Consider the following 15,973-nt stretch of genomic DNA (forward strand, 5'->3'; position numbering starts at 1 on the left):
TTTTTCAAACAATTTTTTTTAAAATAACTAACACTTTAGAGGGCGCTTTGTCCAGAAAGCGCCCTCTAAACACTTTACATTGACAACTTTAGAGGGCGTTTTTCCTGAAAGCGCCCTCTAAACACTTTACATTGTCAACTTTAGAGGGCGCTTTGTCCAGAAAGCGCCCTCTAAACACTTTACATTGACAACTTTAGAGGGCGCTTTTTCCTGAAAGTGCCCTCTAAACACTTTACATTGACAACTTTAGAGGGCGCTTTTTCCAGAAAGCGCCCTCTAAACACTTTATATTGACAACTTTAGAGGGCGCTTTTTCCAGAAAGCGCCCTCTAAGGTGTCCCTTATGGACCACTCCAGAGGGCGCTTTTTTCTTAAAGCGCACTATAATGTGGCCACTTTAGACAGCGTTTTCTCCAGGAAAACAAAGCGTTGTCTTTACCTATGCCAGCGCCAGATTAGAGGGCGCTTAAAAGCGCTGTTATAGGCCAAAATAAGCGCCCTCTTTTCCCTTATTTGGCGTAGTGGACATACATAGAAAACTAAATATTACATAGATAGTCGTTAACATAAATCGAACAATACATTTCATCATCAAGTAGGACGTTTCAGCATCTTCAAAATATCTTTGTGGACCTCGCAATATTTGCATCTAGCTCGACCAAAACTTTTATTTTGTAATGGTGAAATATATTCCATATAACCCTTAAATCTTCATTTGTCTTCAACTCGAATTTGTTGAACTGGATGTTTGCTTCATTGAGTGTGAACGATACTTGAATTTGACAACTATTTGATTGCCTGAGTATTCTAGGAGATTCTCCAATATGGATTTTAGATCTACAAGAGAGGTGTACTTAGTGACCTTAAATTCAAGTGAGACATTCATGTCGTTGAAGTAGACAAATGTGACATGTCAATATATGTTCATTCTGGTGTAATGTGATTTTGTTGAAAATATTAGATGAGATTGTTAAAATCCCATAACTTATTTTCCTTTCCTTTTTCATCTTTGGCCCATTATGTTTTCTGGCCCATTCCTCTTTGTCCTCTTGACTGTTACTCTTATTGCTATATAAATGGCTCATTGGTATGCCATTAATCTTAATGAAGAATAATACAAGATTTTTCATTCTTCTTCTTTTCTTATCAGCTTTTCGTATGCACATATGCTTAAGGAAACATATGTTAACATGGTATCAGTGAGAATAATTTTTCACGCTTCTACTCCCTCTTCCTAACCTACACGTGTTCTACCTTATCCTTTCCTCTTCTCCCCTTTCTTCTCTATCCTTTATCCTCCTTCTCTCTGCATTTTTCCCCTTTTCTGTTCTTGACCTAATCACATGGCCTCCGACGAAGAATCACCGCCACCCACTCCACCGTCCAACAAGAAAAACAACAACCGCAGCTCATCCAAAAGCTATCAAACGGACATGATGGATCCGTATTTTATGCACCCTAGCGACAACCCTGGCATTGCTATCGTTTCTCCACCACTCACCAACCTCAATTACCATTCTTGGAGTCGCTCAATCGTCGTCGCTCTTCGTTCCAAGAACAAGATTGGATTCCTTGATGGAACTCTTCTTCGACCTGATGAATCGAATCCCCTTACTCTAGCGTGGGATCGATGCAATACCATGGTCATGGCTTGGATTACCAACTCTGTTGAACCAGACATTGCTCAGAGCATTTTGTGGATGGATACTGCATCTGAGATTTGGACGGAGCTTCGTGATCGATATCACCAAGGCGACATCTTCCGCATATCTGATATTCAAGAACAACTCTTCAATCTCAAACAAGGCGACCTAACCATCACTCAATTCTTCACCAATCTCAAAAAGCTATGGCAGGAGCTTGACAATTTCAGACCTATCCCTACTTGCACTTGCGCTATCAAATGTTCCTGCACCCTTCTTCCCACTATCAAATCTTACCGTGAAACTGATTACGTGATTCGATTCTTGAAGGGATTAAACGAGCAATATGCTCCAGTTCGATCCCAAATAATGCTTATCAATCCTTTACCACCTATTAACAAAGTTTTTTCTATGCTAAGACAACAGGAACGGCAGATGATTGCACCTATTGAAGAAGATAAACTTCTTGCCAATTTTGCCAAGACACAACACCGATCCTCTAGCACTGATAACAATCCCAGAAATTCTGCAGTTGGGCGTGGTAAAAGCCTCAAGATGTGCACCTTTTGCAACAAATCCGGACACACAATTGAGGTTTGCTTCAAGAAACATGGTCTTCCACCATATCTCAAGAAACCCCAGGTCAACAATGCTTCAGCATACACTGAGAACCCTAACAACAATGAAGACCTGGAATCAGAAGCACACACCACTCAACCCACCTTCACAGCTGATCAACACAAGGCCCTCCTTGCTCTCCTTCAGCAATCACAAAATTCGGTACCTACTCAAATCCAACAATTTCACTCCAGCATAAATACAAATTCAGGTATTCTTCCTACACCACCCTCTCCTATTTTTACTGATTGTTGGATCTTAGACACCGGTGCTACGGACCACGTATGCCATTGTCGATCCCTTTTTCATACATTATACAATATGAACATGATTACTGTCAAACTCCCTAATGGCCACACCATTTCTACAAACAAATGTGGCACCATTCACCTAAACCATAACCTTCATCTCACTAATGTCTTATACATCCCTGACTTTTTTACCAACATAATCTCTATACCTCGTATCACTGCTGCTTTGAATTGTAATGTACAATTCACATCGACTCATTGCACCATACAGGTGAGATACTCATATTTATACGAGATTTAGGCCAATATGGACCTTAAAAATTCAATATAGTCCCATGGGATATTCTAGAGATGTACTTCCGGATACATCCTAGTTTGTTGTGTAAATTTTATGAAGTTAGGGTGAATCCAGAAATGCATTTTCGAATAAACTCATGTTCTCATTTTTTTACACATTTGAGGTGAATCCGGAAATGCATTTCCGAGTTCACCCGACATTGTTATCACATAACCAATTTCAGAAACAAAGGTTGTTTTATAATAGAAATGGAGAAATATTTTGGAAACTAAATATATTTGACATCATTAATATTAAGACAAGATAATATACAAAACATGTCTAACCACATAAATACATTGTTGAATACAAACTAAAACGAATCAAAACATGTGTCACCTTCTAAATTTATATGTATGCATAGTTGCGCCTTTGACTTTTGTTTATTTGTATCTCTTTCAATCTCTCTCAACTTGGTGATTCTTGCATCCTATAAAAAAATGATCTGACCAAGCTTTAGCTTCCCTTGTTGAATGAGTTGCCCACTTCGATCATGTTAGTGGTATAGGGCATCCCAATTTCAAATCAATTTGAACAAAGTGCCGCATTTTTTAGATCCACCCAATACACATAATACGATCATTTGGATTTTGAGGTGAAGCAGTGTGCAGCGGAAAAATGTTTTTGAGAAACCGTATCTTGTCTGATCAATACAAACTATGTCATACGTAATTGTTATAACATGGCCCATTTTAGGGAAGTGCATTCATTTTTCCTTTGGTGTTGGCCCGTTAATGTAAGGAACAAAAGATTCCTTAATTGCATCAAATTTTTCCTTTTTCCCATATAATGTGTGTATGATTCTTTATGGCCCTTCAATTCTTTGATAAGTTGTTGACGAACAACGTTTAATCATTCTCTCCTTTACATAGCTAAGTAGAACCAACTCGAAAACTGCAGTTACAGTCACCTTCAACATTGACGATCCGTTCAATGTATTTGTGCATAAAAAATGACATCTCGTCGTTGATTTGGATTTTTGGTAAATGTGGTTTTCTAATACGAGCTTATTTAAAAACACTTTTTTGAGATTTTGAATTTGGATAATCCATAAAAGTTTGTTAACATGTTCAAAATACGAAGGAGACTGTGTCGTTGAACTGTCACTCAGTGTCGGTTTGAACTTCTTGGAAGCACCTTTTGTTTTTACTGGTTGACACAGTGGTTTCAAATATGTGATTTATGGATAAACAATCTTCCACATTTTCTCTTTGATTTGGAGTTTTATATTTTCATCAGCTTTCAAAAATCTCTCTTGTATCACTTCTCATTTTGTCAAGATAGAGGTATTAGATTTACCATCCTTCATCACATCATCATCATCAAACCTGAGTCTTTTCCAGTGAGTACAAACCTCATCCATTCATATTGAGCTATCGTGTTTCACCTTTTTTTTAATTAGACAAGCACGTGAGAAAGCATATGTTTTCCTAAGTGTGCAACCACACTTTAAGCTATCATAACCTACATTCTCAGCTCGTTTGGCTTCGTGATAAATAAAATTAATTCTTTCTCAATATATGTTATCCACCAACTATGAATAGAGATTGGTGTCTTTGAATCTGTGTTCCAACACTGTGATGCTGCGACCAAATGATATTTGTATCTAATTGTGCTGATTTTGGGTTATTTAGTTCACAAAGTCTCAATCTCTACACAAGTCACCATTACTATTCCACAATCAATTCTTAAGTGTGGCATAGGCTGACTCAACTCAGATAGTTGTTGTATTACCAAGATGTCTAACTTGATCGGTCCAAGCATAAACAATCTTCTCATTCACCTGGTCCAAAATTGTACTTTCAACATATTTCAATAAATATGTATATTTCTCACACACCTTCTTGAAAAGTATAAAAACATCGGCATATAATTCTTTTGTATAAGAATTTATTATAATATTCTCTGCATTCATTATTCTTACTACTATCATGCTACCTTTGACCATTTTTTTGTCTTCACCTTTTATTTGTTTGGTCCCTACCGCAGGTTTAACTCGATTTCTCACATTCTTTATGATGTAATACCTACAAACTAATGTGCATGAAGTAGGAAACACATTTGCAATTGAACTCATCAATGCGGTATTGTGATCAATGACAATGACCTTTGGCGTGTTTTCTTTGTCCTTCAATATTTTTTGACACACTTTTAAAGCCCAAGTAACGTTTTCCTCTTTTTCGCTCTCCAAAAATGTAAACCCAACCGAATAAGTCTTCTCGGTAGAGGTAACACCAACAATTTCTAATAGTGGAAACCTCTACTTATTGGTTTTATACGTTGAATCAATGATGAGTACGGTAGGAAATATGTTAAAAAAATTATGGAATTAGGATGACTCAAAAATATATCTCGAACGGTTACTCCATCCTCACACACTCGGTACCTAGATATATAATTGTTATCATCCAAAAGTTTCAATAGTTGTTACATTTCAGTTATATACCCCTTTAACGCCTTGTTACTAAGGACGTGAATATTGTATACTTTCTTGATATTTGAGATATTTCCGGATATTTCATAGTTCAAAGTTGCAAGTATGTTTTTAGGTTGCACCATATTCAATGTCATGTCTGAAATTTCCTTCTCTTCAGGCGTAAGGCGACATGCAATGGAATGACCAACTAACTTTCCACACATGTCATGGTTATGTAAACCACAAATCACATTAAATCTTCATTTATTATTTTCCAAATGATAACCACACGACGTAAAAGTACATTTATATTTCCTCAAACTGGTGTCATCTCGTTTGAACTTCTGAAGATGAGTTATGTACTTGTTAGTTCTTTTGCATCTTAGTGTCACAAATGCAAATATTATATTGGAATCATTATTCGACCTTCTGATTACAACACCAAACCCAAATTTGGATGCCTCCGTGCGAATCTATTGGAGCATATGATTACAAACCTCAAACTTTTGTCTACTCGTAAAATGGTGGCCAACATCTACCTAGTTAACATCCGTAGACACAATAGCTTTGGGAATAGCATCAGGGTGCACCATATCTAAGGTAAAAAAATAACAAAAAATAATATAAAAAAACTCTGAACAATTCCGTTTTCGTATGAACTCACCTAGAATCCGAAAATGCATTTCGGGATGCAACGTAACTTTTTCATCTCAAAAACCAGACTAATGTGAGCAATGAAGAATTAAATACATGAACTTTACCTTAAATTCAAGGTTCTTTTGCTCCTCTTGATATGATGAAACACGAAATTGAACTTTTATAATGCAAAAGTTGATTGAGAAAGGAAGAATATATTTTAAGGGTTTGGAGAGAAAATGGAAGTTTGATCACGAAGAAGAACATGCATGTGTTGTTGAAGGTGAGAAAAACACAAGAATGATGGTTGAATTATGTTAGCCTTTTCTTTCTAATGTAAAAAATCTCTTATTAGATTCTAAACTCAAAGTCTAGAATCTGATACAGAGGCAAGTGTTTGCAGCTAATAAAAATAGGTTCAGAGATAGTGAGTGAAACAAAGAGAGACACAAACAAGTTTATATTTGTTCCTCCCAAAAAATTAGAGTAGTCAATTCCCCTTGGACTTCCAAGGGATTTCAGTATAATCATAACTGATTACAAATGCTCAAGTACACAATCATGGAACTTTCAATGCTCAAACACACAAGTAAGAGACTTCTAATGATCTAAATTAACCAGATAAAAGATTGTTTAAATATTACACCTGATATACAATCAGATGTGTAAACAGAATACAACTCAAAAAGACTCTTAAGACTTATGAATTTCTAAGATATATAAATGATAAGAAATTTTAAATTAAACTTGTGTTTTTGATTAGACAGAGTAACAACTCTTTCGATAGTCAAGGATTTATATTTTTTTTCTTCAAGTCTTCAGCTCTTTATATAAACAGGCATAAAAGAGTCGTTGAAGAAAAGAGATTGCACAAGTGAGTCTTGGAGAAGCCTGATCATAGAAGTTGAAATATTTCTTGATATGATTAATGTCATTGAAAAGACATTTGAATTCTCTTTGCTTCAAGAGGAATTATTTATAACATCCCATCTATATGTGCAGATTTTTGTTTGCATCTGCAGGTGATCATAAGAAGACAAAATGATCTCTGAGTTTGATAGTGACCTATCAGAGTCTCCTTGATCCTTGCATTGACCTTCTTCAGAGTCTTAGAACTTCAGAGTTTGGATCTCAGGTTTTGATCCTTCAAAGTATGGATCTTTTAGTGTCAGTACTAAGTTTATATAATAAATTTTAGTATATGGTCTTGCACACTTGAACACATATTAGTATACCTAATTGTTATTTAAATACTTTATTATCATCAAAACTTGAGAGAGATGGTACAAACTAAATTTGTTCCAACATTTGTTTTATTAAATTTGCCTCGTAACAATTCTGGAAATGCATATCTGGAATTGTGACTGACATGCAAAAATGGTATATTTCAAATTCCTGCTTCACAAATTCGAAAGTGCATCTCCGAATTTGTCACTGAGTTGATAATTTAGAAAAATTCTTCACGGGGTGGGTCTGAAGATGCATCTCTAGACTAAATTTTGGGTAAAAAATGAAGAGAAGTTTAGGCTCGAAATGAGTCGAGTCGAACTCGCCTCAATTCGGCTCGACTCAATAAGAATTAGTTCAACTTAAAACTCAACTTGAGTTCGACACATGCTTTTTAAATCCCAAACTCTGCTCATTTTAAATTCACGAACAACTCATTTCAATTTTTTACGTTCAGCTCATTAGGTTCAACTCATTTGCTTCACAAACTTAAAAGTTATTTTTTAAGTCTAATTTTTTATATAAATTTGACATTTTAAAAAAAATTATCATGGAAGAGTTTTTTTTAACGCTATTTAAATAAAAGTAAAGTGTATTCGTCAATATACATTTTTGATATAGAAATTTTAATGTAATTACTTTTTAAAAATTAGAGTAGTCTATACAAACATAATCATCAACCATTATATATAATTTTGATCTAATTATTTTATTTGATATATAGAAGTTTAATATTTATTCACTATATATAACATTTCTTTATATGATGTTGATTTTATTTGTATAATTATTTTTAGAAATATTTGGCTCACTTGAGAATATAAATAGTCAATTGAAACGGTTAGATTAAAAGAAAATAGAGGACTGAGATTTAGAGTAAGTTTTTAAACTTATTATTGGAGTCAATATAACCATTATTATACATAAATATAATCGAGTTGACTCGTGAACCTAACAAATCAAATTATACATAGTTCAACTTCAGCTCATTTAGTTAACGAACTTAGTTTTTTTTCTCATATTCAGCTCATTTGGTTTGTGAACTTGATTCAACGATTTAGTTGTCGAATCGAGTTTCAAACTATGTTCAAGTTGGTTAGGTTCGTTGAGAGTCCTAAGTAAGACTCAGTTAGGATGTGGTTTGGTGAAATAGGGATGTGTTCGAAAATGCACTTCTGAAATCTGAGGAGCATTTTCGAATTTTCATACAATGTTTTTTCACCACTTAGGATGGGATAAGAAATTCCAAAATTTTAAGGGGGCTTTCTCTCGTCACATTTCTTTGTTAGTTGTTTATTTGGACCATAATCCCTCCTTTACCAAAAAGGCAAAAATGTGAATTATTTTACCAACCACCCCCCACTTAAACCTAACACCCTCATATTGCAGTAGTTTTACTCTAATATCCTTTGTGAGTTTTTATGTTTTTAAAAAGGCTCAATGAATCATTTAGTCCCTTAACTTTATAAGATGTTTCGCTTTAGTCCCCTAAGTAAAAAATGTTACATAGTGGTCCCTTAACTTCACTTCCGTTAAACCATTTGGTTCTTTCCTTTAGTTTCTATTGGAAAAACGTTAAAAATTGTCAGACTGGACTATTTATATCTGACATGGAATTTTAATATTGCTAGAAAAATGTTACAAAATGTCATGTTGTAAATCTTTGAAGTTAAATAAGAGAGGCATGAAGATGAAAGGCATGAAGCTGAAAGGTTAGGGCAAACAAAGACATTTCTCTGAATATGGAAAACTCCATTGAAGATGATAGCATCATACTGTTTTACAGACCAACTCCATTAAAGACGATAACAACCATAGTTCCACAGACCAACGCCATTGAAAACGATAGCAACATTTCTATAATTATGACTAAGGTATGATTTATCACTTGTAACCTTCTAAAAACTTGAACTTTTTTCTTTAGCCATCTTCCTTAGTACTTCTAGTGTCTTATGTAGGTTGAATAGGTAATTGAGAAGATGTTTAAGTGTGTTGTTCATCATTCTGGTGAATTTTCTATGGAGTTTGCCAACTTCACAAAGTCAGGGTATCAAGGGTTAGAGACCATTTGGGATGTTGATCCAGATCATTGGAGTTACTTTGAAATTTTAGGCATGTTAAAAGATTTAGGTTATCCAACTGTAGATAAACTTTGGTATTATGATGAAATGAATGCTTGTGATATTGTGTTGTTGGAGGATGACAAGGGAACTAAGAAGATGAAAACAATTGTAGTAATGACTGGGGAATGTCATGTATATGTTACTCATCCTCTTTCATAACACATTATTGATGAATCAATTATTTTATTAGACTTAGATGATGAAGTTGTTGTGGATGTGGGAACTCAGTTTGGAGTTAATGAAACTGATGTGGGGACCAATGTGGTGCAAGATAGTACAAATGTGGGAGTTGAGTTAGGAGTTAATGAAACTGGCGTGGGGACCACTATGGTGTAAGGGAGTACAAATGTGTGGACCAATATGGGTGATTAGGGGACAAACTCTGACATTGAGGAAAATGTGGGTGATGAATGGACAAACTATGACAGTGATGAGAATGTGGGTGATGAAGGAACCAACTGTGACATTGAGGAGAATGTAGGTGATGAACGGAAAACCTGTCAATCTTTCCAAAAAGTAATGTTCATGTAGAATGTGGATGCTGATAGGGATACCATGTTGTCATGCAATGTCATGCATGAAGGATCAACATTTACAAATTGATAATCTTGGATTTCACTTTTATATGAAGGAACTCTATGAAGCTTGTTATGCACCAATTATTTATCCAGCTAATGGTGAAGCTTTGTGGACTAAACCTGATGTTGTTTATCTCCAGCCACCACCATTAAAGAGACAACCTGGAAGGCCCAAGAAAAGGAGGAATAGAGAAGCTGGAGAAATAGTGAGGGATGAGACACACATGAATCGGGAAAACTATGGAATCAAGTGCAGTCGTTGCCACAAGGAATGTCACAACAAGGTCACCTATAAACTACCACAACCAGAAGCACCTCCAAGTCAGGTACTAGAAGGAACCTCAACTCAAGAACCACAAGCAATAATTTCAAGTCAGCCACCACAACCAAAAATTTCAAGTCTGTCACCACAACCAACAGTTTCAAGTCAGCTACCACAATCAACAGTTTTAAGTCAGCCACCACCCAAAAAGAAGAAAAAACCTCAAAAGGGTGAGAAGTTTGTTTCAAGTCAACCTTGATGTTTGTTGTGATGTTTGTTATGCCTTATAATGACTTTTTGTAATGTTATTTTAGTGTCTTATAATGGCTTATTGACAATGGCTTATAATGTCTTTTTGTAATGTTATTTTAGTGTCCTGTAGTGGCTTATTGACAATGGCTTGTAATGTCTTTTTGTAATGTTATTGATATTCCTTATGATGGCTTAATGACAATAGTTTATAATGCCTTTTTGTATCACTTTTTGGAATGTTATAGATATGCATTGTAATCCTTTTAACTGCATCTTTCACAGGTTATATTTTCTTCCAAGTTTTATATCAGTTATGTATCAGTGTTAAAACAAAGAATAATGAACAAACATTGCTAATGTGTTAAAATAGACACTAACATTCTTCATTAAATAAATAAAAGATTAAATAAAAGATTACATTCATAATGTGATAACAGAACACTGGATTACCCTAATCCTAATTTAAATACACTATTACAAACACAAGGTTTAACCTTAAGCTCAAGATCTTAACCACAATTGACATTTTCAACCATCCTTTAATGTGGATAACCTCATTCTTCAATTTATTAATTTCCTTCTTTTGCCTTTTAAGCTTCAAATCTCTTTCATCAACAAATTCATCCCCTAACCACTTGAAAAAATTACAGCCCTTGTCCATGTGTTTCTGTAATTTCTACAACCTAAAAATTTTCTCCCATAGTTGACACTGTTTACATCACTAACAGTACGAAGAACACTATCATCTTGGCAAAATCACTTCATTCTATTGTTTCTACGAAGCACATATCCAGGTGTACAAAAGTTTGTGCTTAAAGCACTGTTTGCATTCTTTGACATTGAAGCACTGATGGAAGATGGAAGAATACGAAGACACGATGGAAGATGGAAGAAGGACTAGTGAAAATAGGAAACCACAATCCAAATGTATGAACAGTGGAAAACAAATGAGGAAGATAAGAATGGGAAAACACGAATCCTAAACTATTTATAACACAACAGTTGAGTGTTCATTGTAATGTTTGCATATCTGGCATACCACCTCAACCATACTTAACGTTTTCTCACCCAAACTAATGGAAGGGACCAAATAATTTAACGGAAGAGAAATCAAGGGACCATTACATAACGCTTTTTAGTTATGGGACCAACACGAAACTTCACTTAAAATTAAGGGATCTATGGACTAATTGTGTCATTTAAAAAATATTATGTTTCTTGGATTTTTGAAATTTTGCAGAGTTTTTTTTACCGAATTTCATGAGTTTTACCTGATTTTTTATTTTTTTAGAAATCTCACGAGTTTTTATCGAATTTTTTTTTTTAAAAAAAATTATGTATTTTACCTGATTTTTGTTTTTTTTTTTAAATCTCACGAGTTTTTATCGAATTTTCAAAAAGAAATTATGTGTTTATCCATTTTTTTTAAATCAATGTAAAATCATTTTTTTATCGAATATTAACTACTGAATTTTCAAAAATCTATAAATTTTTACTGAATTTTTCAAATATACTATTGAATTTTTAAAAAATCTGAATTTCTACAAAAAATTTCAAGTATATTTCAAAATTTTTAAAAATCTATGAATTTTTATTCAATTTTTCAAAAAATCTATAAATTTTTCAAAAAAATATAAGATTTTTTATCAAATTTTCCAACACACTACCAAATTTTTAAAGAATCTATGAACTTTTATTAAATTTTTCAAAAATTTCAATAATGTTAATTTTGTTTTTTTTTTGTCTATATATGAACTTACAAATTTTTTAAAAATTTAAAAAATTAAAAAGCAACCCGAATTTATAAAAAAATGGTAGTGTTAACCTTAACTTTTTATAAACCTACCAAATATGAACTACCAGATTTTCTAAATCCAATACCACTTTTTAAATACACTACCAAAATTTTAACTTTTTACGCGCTGTTTTTTTTTTAAATTTGAGTATTCAGTATTATAAAAATTGTGGAATGCCATGTATGAATGAGGGGTGGCAGCTAAAACTCTCCAAGAGAAGTCCTTTGAAACAAAATTTTCATAATGCATTCAAATTCTGAAGAGACAATTTGAACGAGACCTATAACCGTAGAGTGTGGAAAACCATCCATAGTTTCGGGTACATATACTCAAATACTCAATTCTAGCATATTCTCAATTCTAGTATGTGTATCAAAGTTGCTATGCTAACAAATACGAGTCCAGAACATTTTTCAGATTGCGGATATGGATACTGTAGTATCTTACTTAGCCCCTTACTCAAGCAAAACATGATAGATAAGCAGCTCACAAGTCCTCATAATAATCATTAGCCCTCAATTTGCTCAAAAATCAAGCATGGTTGGCAATTACTAGAATAAATAGCATCATGGAAAAACCTAGAGATCATATATAATGCTTTTATAGAGTGTATGAAAATAAACCGGGCAATTAATTGGTAGTCAAACTATGAAGGTCATATGCATGTACCAAATGAAGTCAAGGTCTAGTGATAAAAAAATATGAAGTCAGGGTCCTATACAAGCTCGTTCCGATGCAACCCAAATGCTTACAAAATCACATCAGAAGGCAAACCTACCAACCTCTTCATCTTCGTCCTCATCTATAGCATCCTCGTCTTCAGTATATATCACATCATCATCATCATCCATTTCCTCATCCTCTTCATCATCCTCGTCTTCCTTTTTGTCTTTCAAACCAGTGCTCAAGACTACAGCTTCTCCTCCAGATTTCTCCATCTCCCTCCTCAGTTTATCCATGTTCTCCTTCCTGCGATTTTCTTCCAATCGCAATTTCTCTTCACGTCTTTTATCAAGATCAGCCCTAAACATCGCATAAAATAAGAAGTTAATTACTTAGCCATTAAAAAGAAGCTAGCTAACACAAGAAAAGTATGTGTCAAGAGTAGATAATACTTATAGGTTTCCATGTATTCCTCTGCACTTGCGTCAACAGCTTTGAAGAAGCCTTCAATTCCTTCACCAGTAACTGCAGAAACTCCAGCTGATCTTAAATTACTGTAAAATTCATCTAGTGCCAAAGAAAGGCTCTGAGTTAAATTTGACGTGTATGATTGATCTGAACTTGCTGCTGCTTGGAATACCTCAAAATCTTGCATCCACTAGATAAAAAACAAATTCAACAAAATGAAAAAAAAATAAAGATAAATTCAGTGCCAGATGTAAAAACAAGACAGAACACAAGTTCTGCATCACAGAATTGACGGGGATTGGACTGCAGATAGAATAATCTTTCATTTTTCAGAGCAGAAATCTAGTAACCAACGGCAATACTGCTTAAGGTATTTGAGAAATCTCAACAACACATAAGTGAGAAATATAAGGGAGGCATAAAAACATGCCTAAGGGAGATATGAAGTATTCAAAACAGAACAAAGAAGTATGACTCTTAATTCGCAGGACAATTGAATACCATGAACTTGAATTCTGTTTTTAAGGTATTGGAGAAATATTTTAGTGCGAGTCCAAACCCCGTTACAGATACAGCCCATATGTCATTATTTACCACTTTAAAATAGTTCAAAAAGGTACTTAAAAGGCAATAATAATTTGTACTTTAAACAATTTCCGAGCTAAAACTAACAAATAGATCTTCCAGGTACCTTCACCTGCTGACAGTGAGATAGAAGACAAACACATCCTATCATTTTTTAAGCTTTCAAGGAAATAATCTCAACAGCGCATAACATACAATTGAAGCTGAAGAAAATTCATCAAAAATACCTCCAAGGCAAACTCGTGTTTTGCTACATCGACCTTGTTGAATGCCAAGATGAGAGGTAACCTTGTCTTATAGAGGATACTGCAAGCATAAAGCATGTTGCTCATAAAAGTGGTGGGATTTTCCGCACGAGGTGTATCAACTACATAGGCAACTACAGTGGGAAATGTGGAGGCAAAAGCTTCTGTGATGATAGCACCAGAAGCAGACCACGTGAATATCTCAATCTGACCAGGGGTATCCACGAGAACATAGTCAAGTTGATCTGCTCGTTTCTCAATAACAGAAACTACCTGAAATTGAGGAGGATACATATTAGTTAAATTGCATTGGAAGTGTTGTGTTGTGGGTGGGATCATTTGGAACTCTTTTCTTCCCAACCAAAATAAACATGAATAAGGGATCTGCTACCGATATTAGTCACATAAATAAATATGAACCCACTGCAAACAAATATGTCCTTAGGAGTGAAACATAATTCAAAATGCAATTAACCAATAACCAGCAATATATTTTGTATTAAACAAGAATTTCATGGATTAATAAGCAAGCTTTACCTCATCGAACTTAGTTGCAAACAAGTTAAGAGAAGTCAAAATTCCACCATTAGGGCCGAGGTTGAACTGCTTCATAACTTCTTTGTACTTAACAGTATCTCTTATATCGATGTTAGCCCCGTATGGAAGTGTCAACACAGCCGGGTCAAGATTCATCACATAACCCCTAATATTCGACATATGCGTATGCGCAACCAACCTATGAAGGAATGTTGTTTTCCCACTCCCTGAACACAATTGAGTCACGTTCCAAGTCTTCATTCACAAATACACAATATTTATAAAAGAAAACCAAGTTATTTCCTATACAATACAAAGTAAATGGAATCCTTACCTGCCATTCCTACAACAATGATGATGACAGGTTTCCTTTTGAAGTTAGGTGATCCATTTCCAATCCCAGAAGAGGAACCTTCAATGCCCAATTTCTTCATAGACTCACTGAGTTCTTCTTTTTGTTCATCTTTTGCCTTCAAAACAAAACCATTGCATGATTCAGAATTCAAATTAAACTCGCAAAATTAAAACAAATTTAGCGTTTATCATTTTCAGAATAAGTTAAACTATCATGGATTGTGATTAGGGTTATGAAAGTGGAAAGAGGGAAACGAGTTTGGAGTAAGTACTTGAGAGTCATCGGTTTCCGTTTCCATGAGAGTGTTATTGAGGTTAGGATCTTTTGAACCGTTAACGATGTCCATTTGCGGATGAAGAAACCCTCCGAGATGTTGCTGAGGTTATTGATTTGATTCGGAGAAAGATCAGAGAGCCATTTTGTTGGTTTTAAACGAAAGCGATGGTTCTAGAGTTAACAATGACTAGGGTTTTGTCAACAAATGAATATTAGGTTTAGCATGGATGGAACTTCTCCCTTCTTTTTTCTTTTCTTTATAATTTTGATTTCTTAGAGATTAATTATTATGCTAAGTTACACTTTCAATTCATCAATATCTTATTTACACGAGTTAAAACAAGAGTCAAATTCTTTTTAACATCTAATATTTATGATTAACCGATAGATTATGTAAAATCTTTGTGCGTGTATTTTAATTAAATTATTATTATTATATTAATTAATTATTATTTTTTTAAACACAATGACGAAATGCAACTGATAATTTTTCTAAATTAAAATATCATTATACTACCTGTTTTTTTTTTTAAGTTGAACGAAATATTGGGAATGATAATTTCACTTTAAGCGGTGGGAAACGACATTATAGATTTCGAAAATGTATTTACACGTGTATCATTTGTCTCACTCAAACTTACTTCAATTGAATCTCATCCCATATGTTTTTCAAAATTTATTCCGGAGATGTATTTCTGAAACATC

At 34.2% G+C, this 15,973-nt stretch overlaps 1 protein-coding gene across 1 annotated transcript; it reads right to left on the bottom strand.

The window, feature by feature from the left end:
* Positions 1 to 12,751: 12,751 nt before the first annotated feature.
* Positions 12,752 to 15,597, bottom strand: LOC127091573 (GPN-loop GTPase QQT2). The gene is made up of 6 exons (XM_051030244.1): positions 15,264 to 15,597; positions 14,972 to 15,107; positions 14,638 to 14,864; positions 14,083 to 14,373; positions 13,255 to 13,460; positions 12,752 to 13,162 (listed from the first exon to the last, which is right to left on the bottom strand). The coding sequence occupies exons 1-6, from the start codon at positions 15,336 to 15,338 to the stop codon at positions 12,901 to 12,903; spliced, it is 1,197 nt and encodes a 398-aa protein (XP_050886201.1). The 5' UTR covers positions 15,339 to 15,597; the 3' UTR covers positions 12,752 to 12,900.
* Positions 15,598 to 15,973: the final 376 nt, after the last annotated feature.

The sequence above is a fragment of the Lathyrus oleraceus genome, chromosome 6, assembly GCF_024323335.1.
Source record: "Lathyrus oleraceus cultivar Zhongwan6 chromosome 6, CAAS_Psat_ZW6_1.0, whole genome shotgun sequence".
In the NCBI taxonomy this organism is placed as follows: Eukaryota; Viridiplantae; Streptophyta; class Magnoliopsida; order Fabales; family Fabaceae; genus Lathyrus; species Lathyrus oleraceus.

Excerpts from the sequence above, each read along its gene's own strand:
- LOC127091573 (XM_051030244.1), bottom strand. The coding sequence starts at position 15,338 with ATGGACATCGTTAACGGTTCAAAAGATCCTAACCTCAATAACACTCTC. Across the intron at positions 15,108-15,263 it reads CGGAAACCGATGACTCTCAA|GCAAAAGATGAACAAAAAGA; the intron begins GTACTTACTCCA and ends TTTGTTTTGAAG. Across the intron at positions 14,865-14,971 it reads CATTGTTGTAGGAATGGCAG|GGAGTGGGAAAACAACATTC; the intron begins GTAAGGATTCCA and ends AATTGTGTTCAG.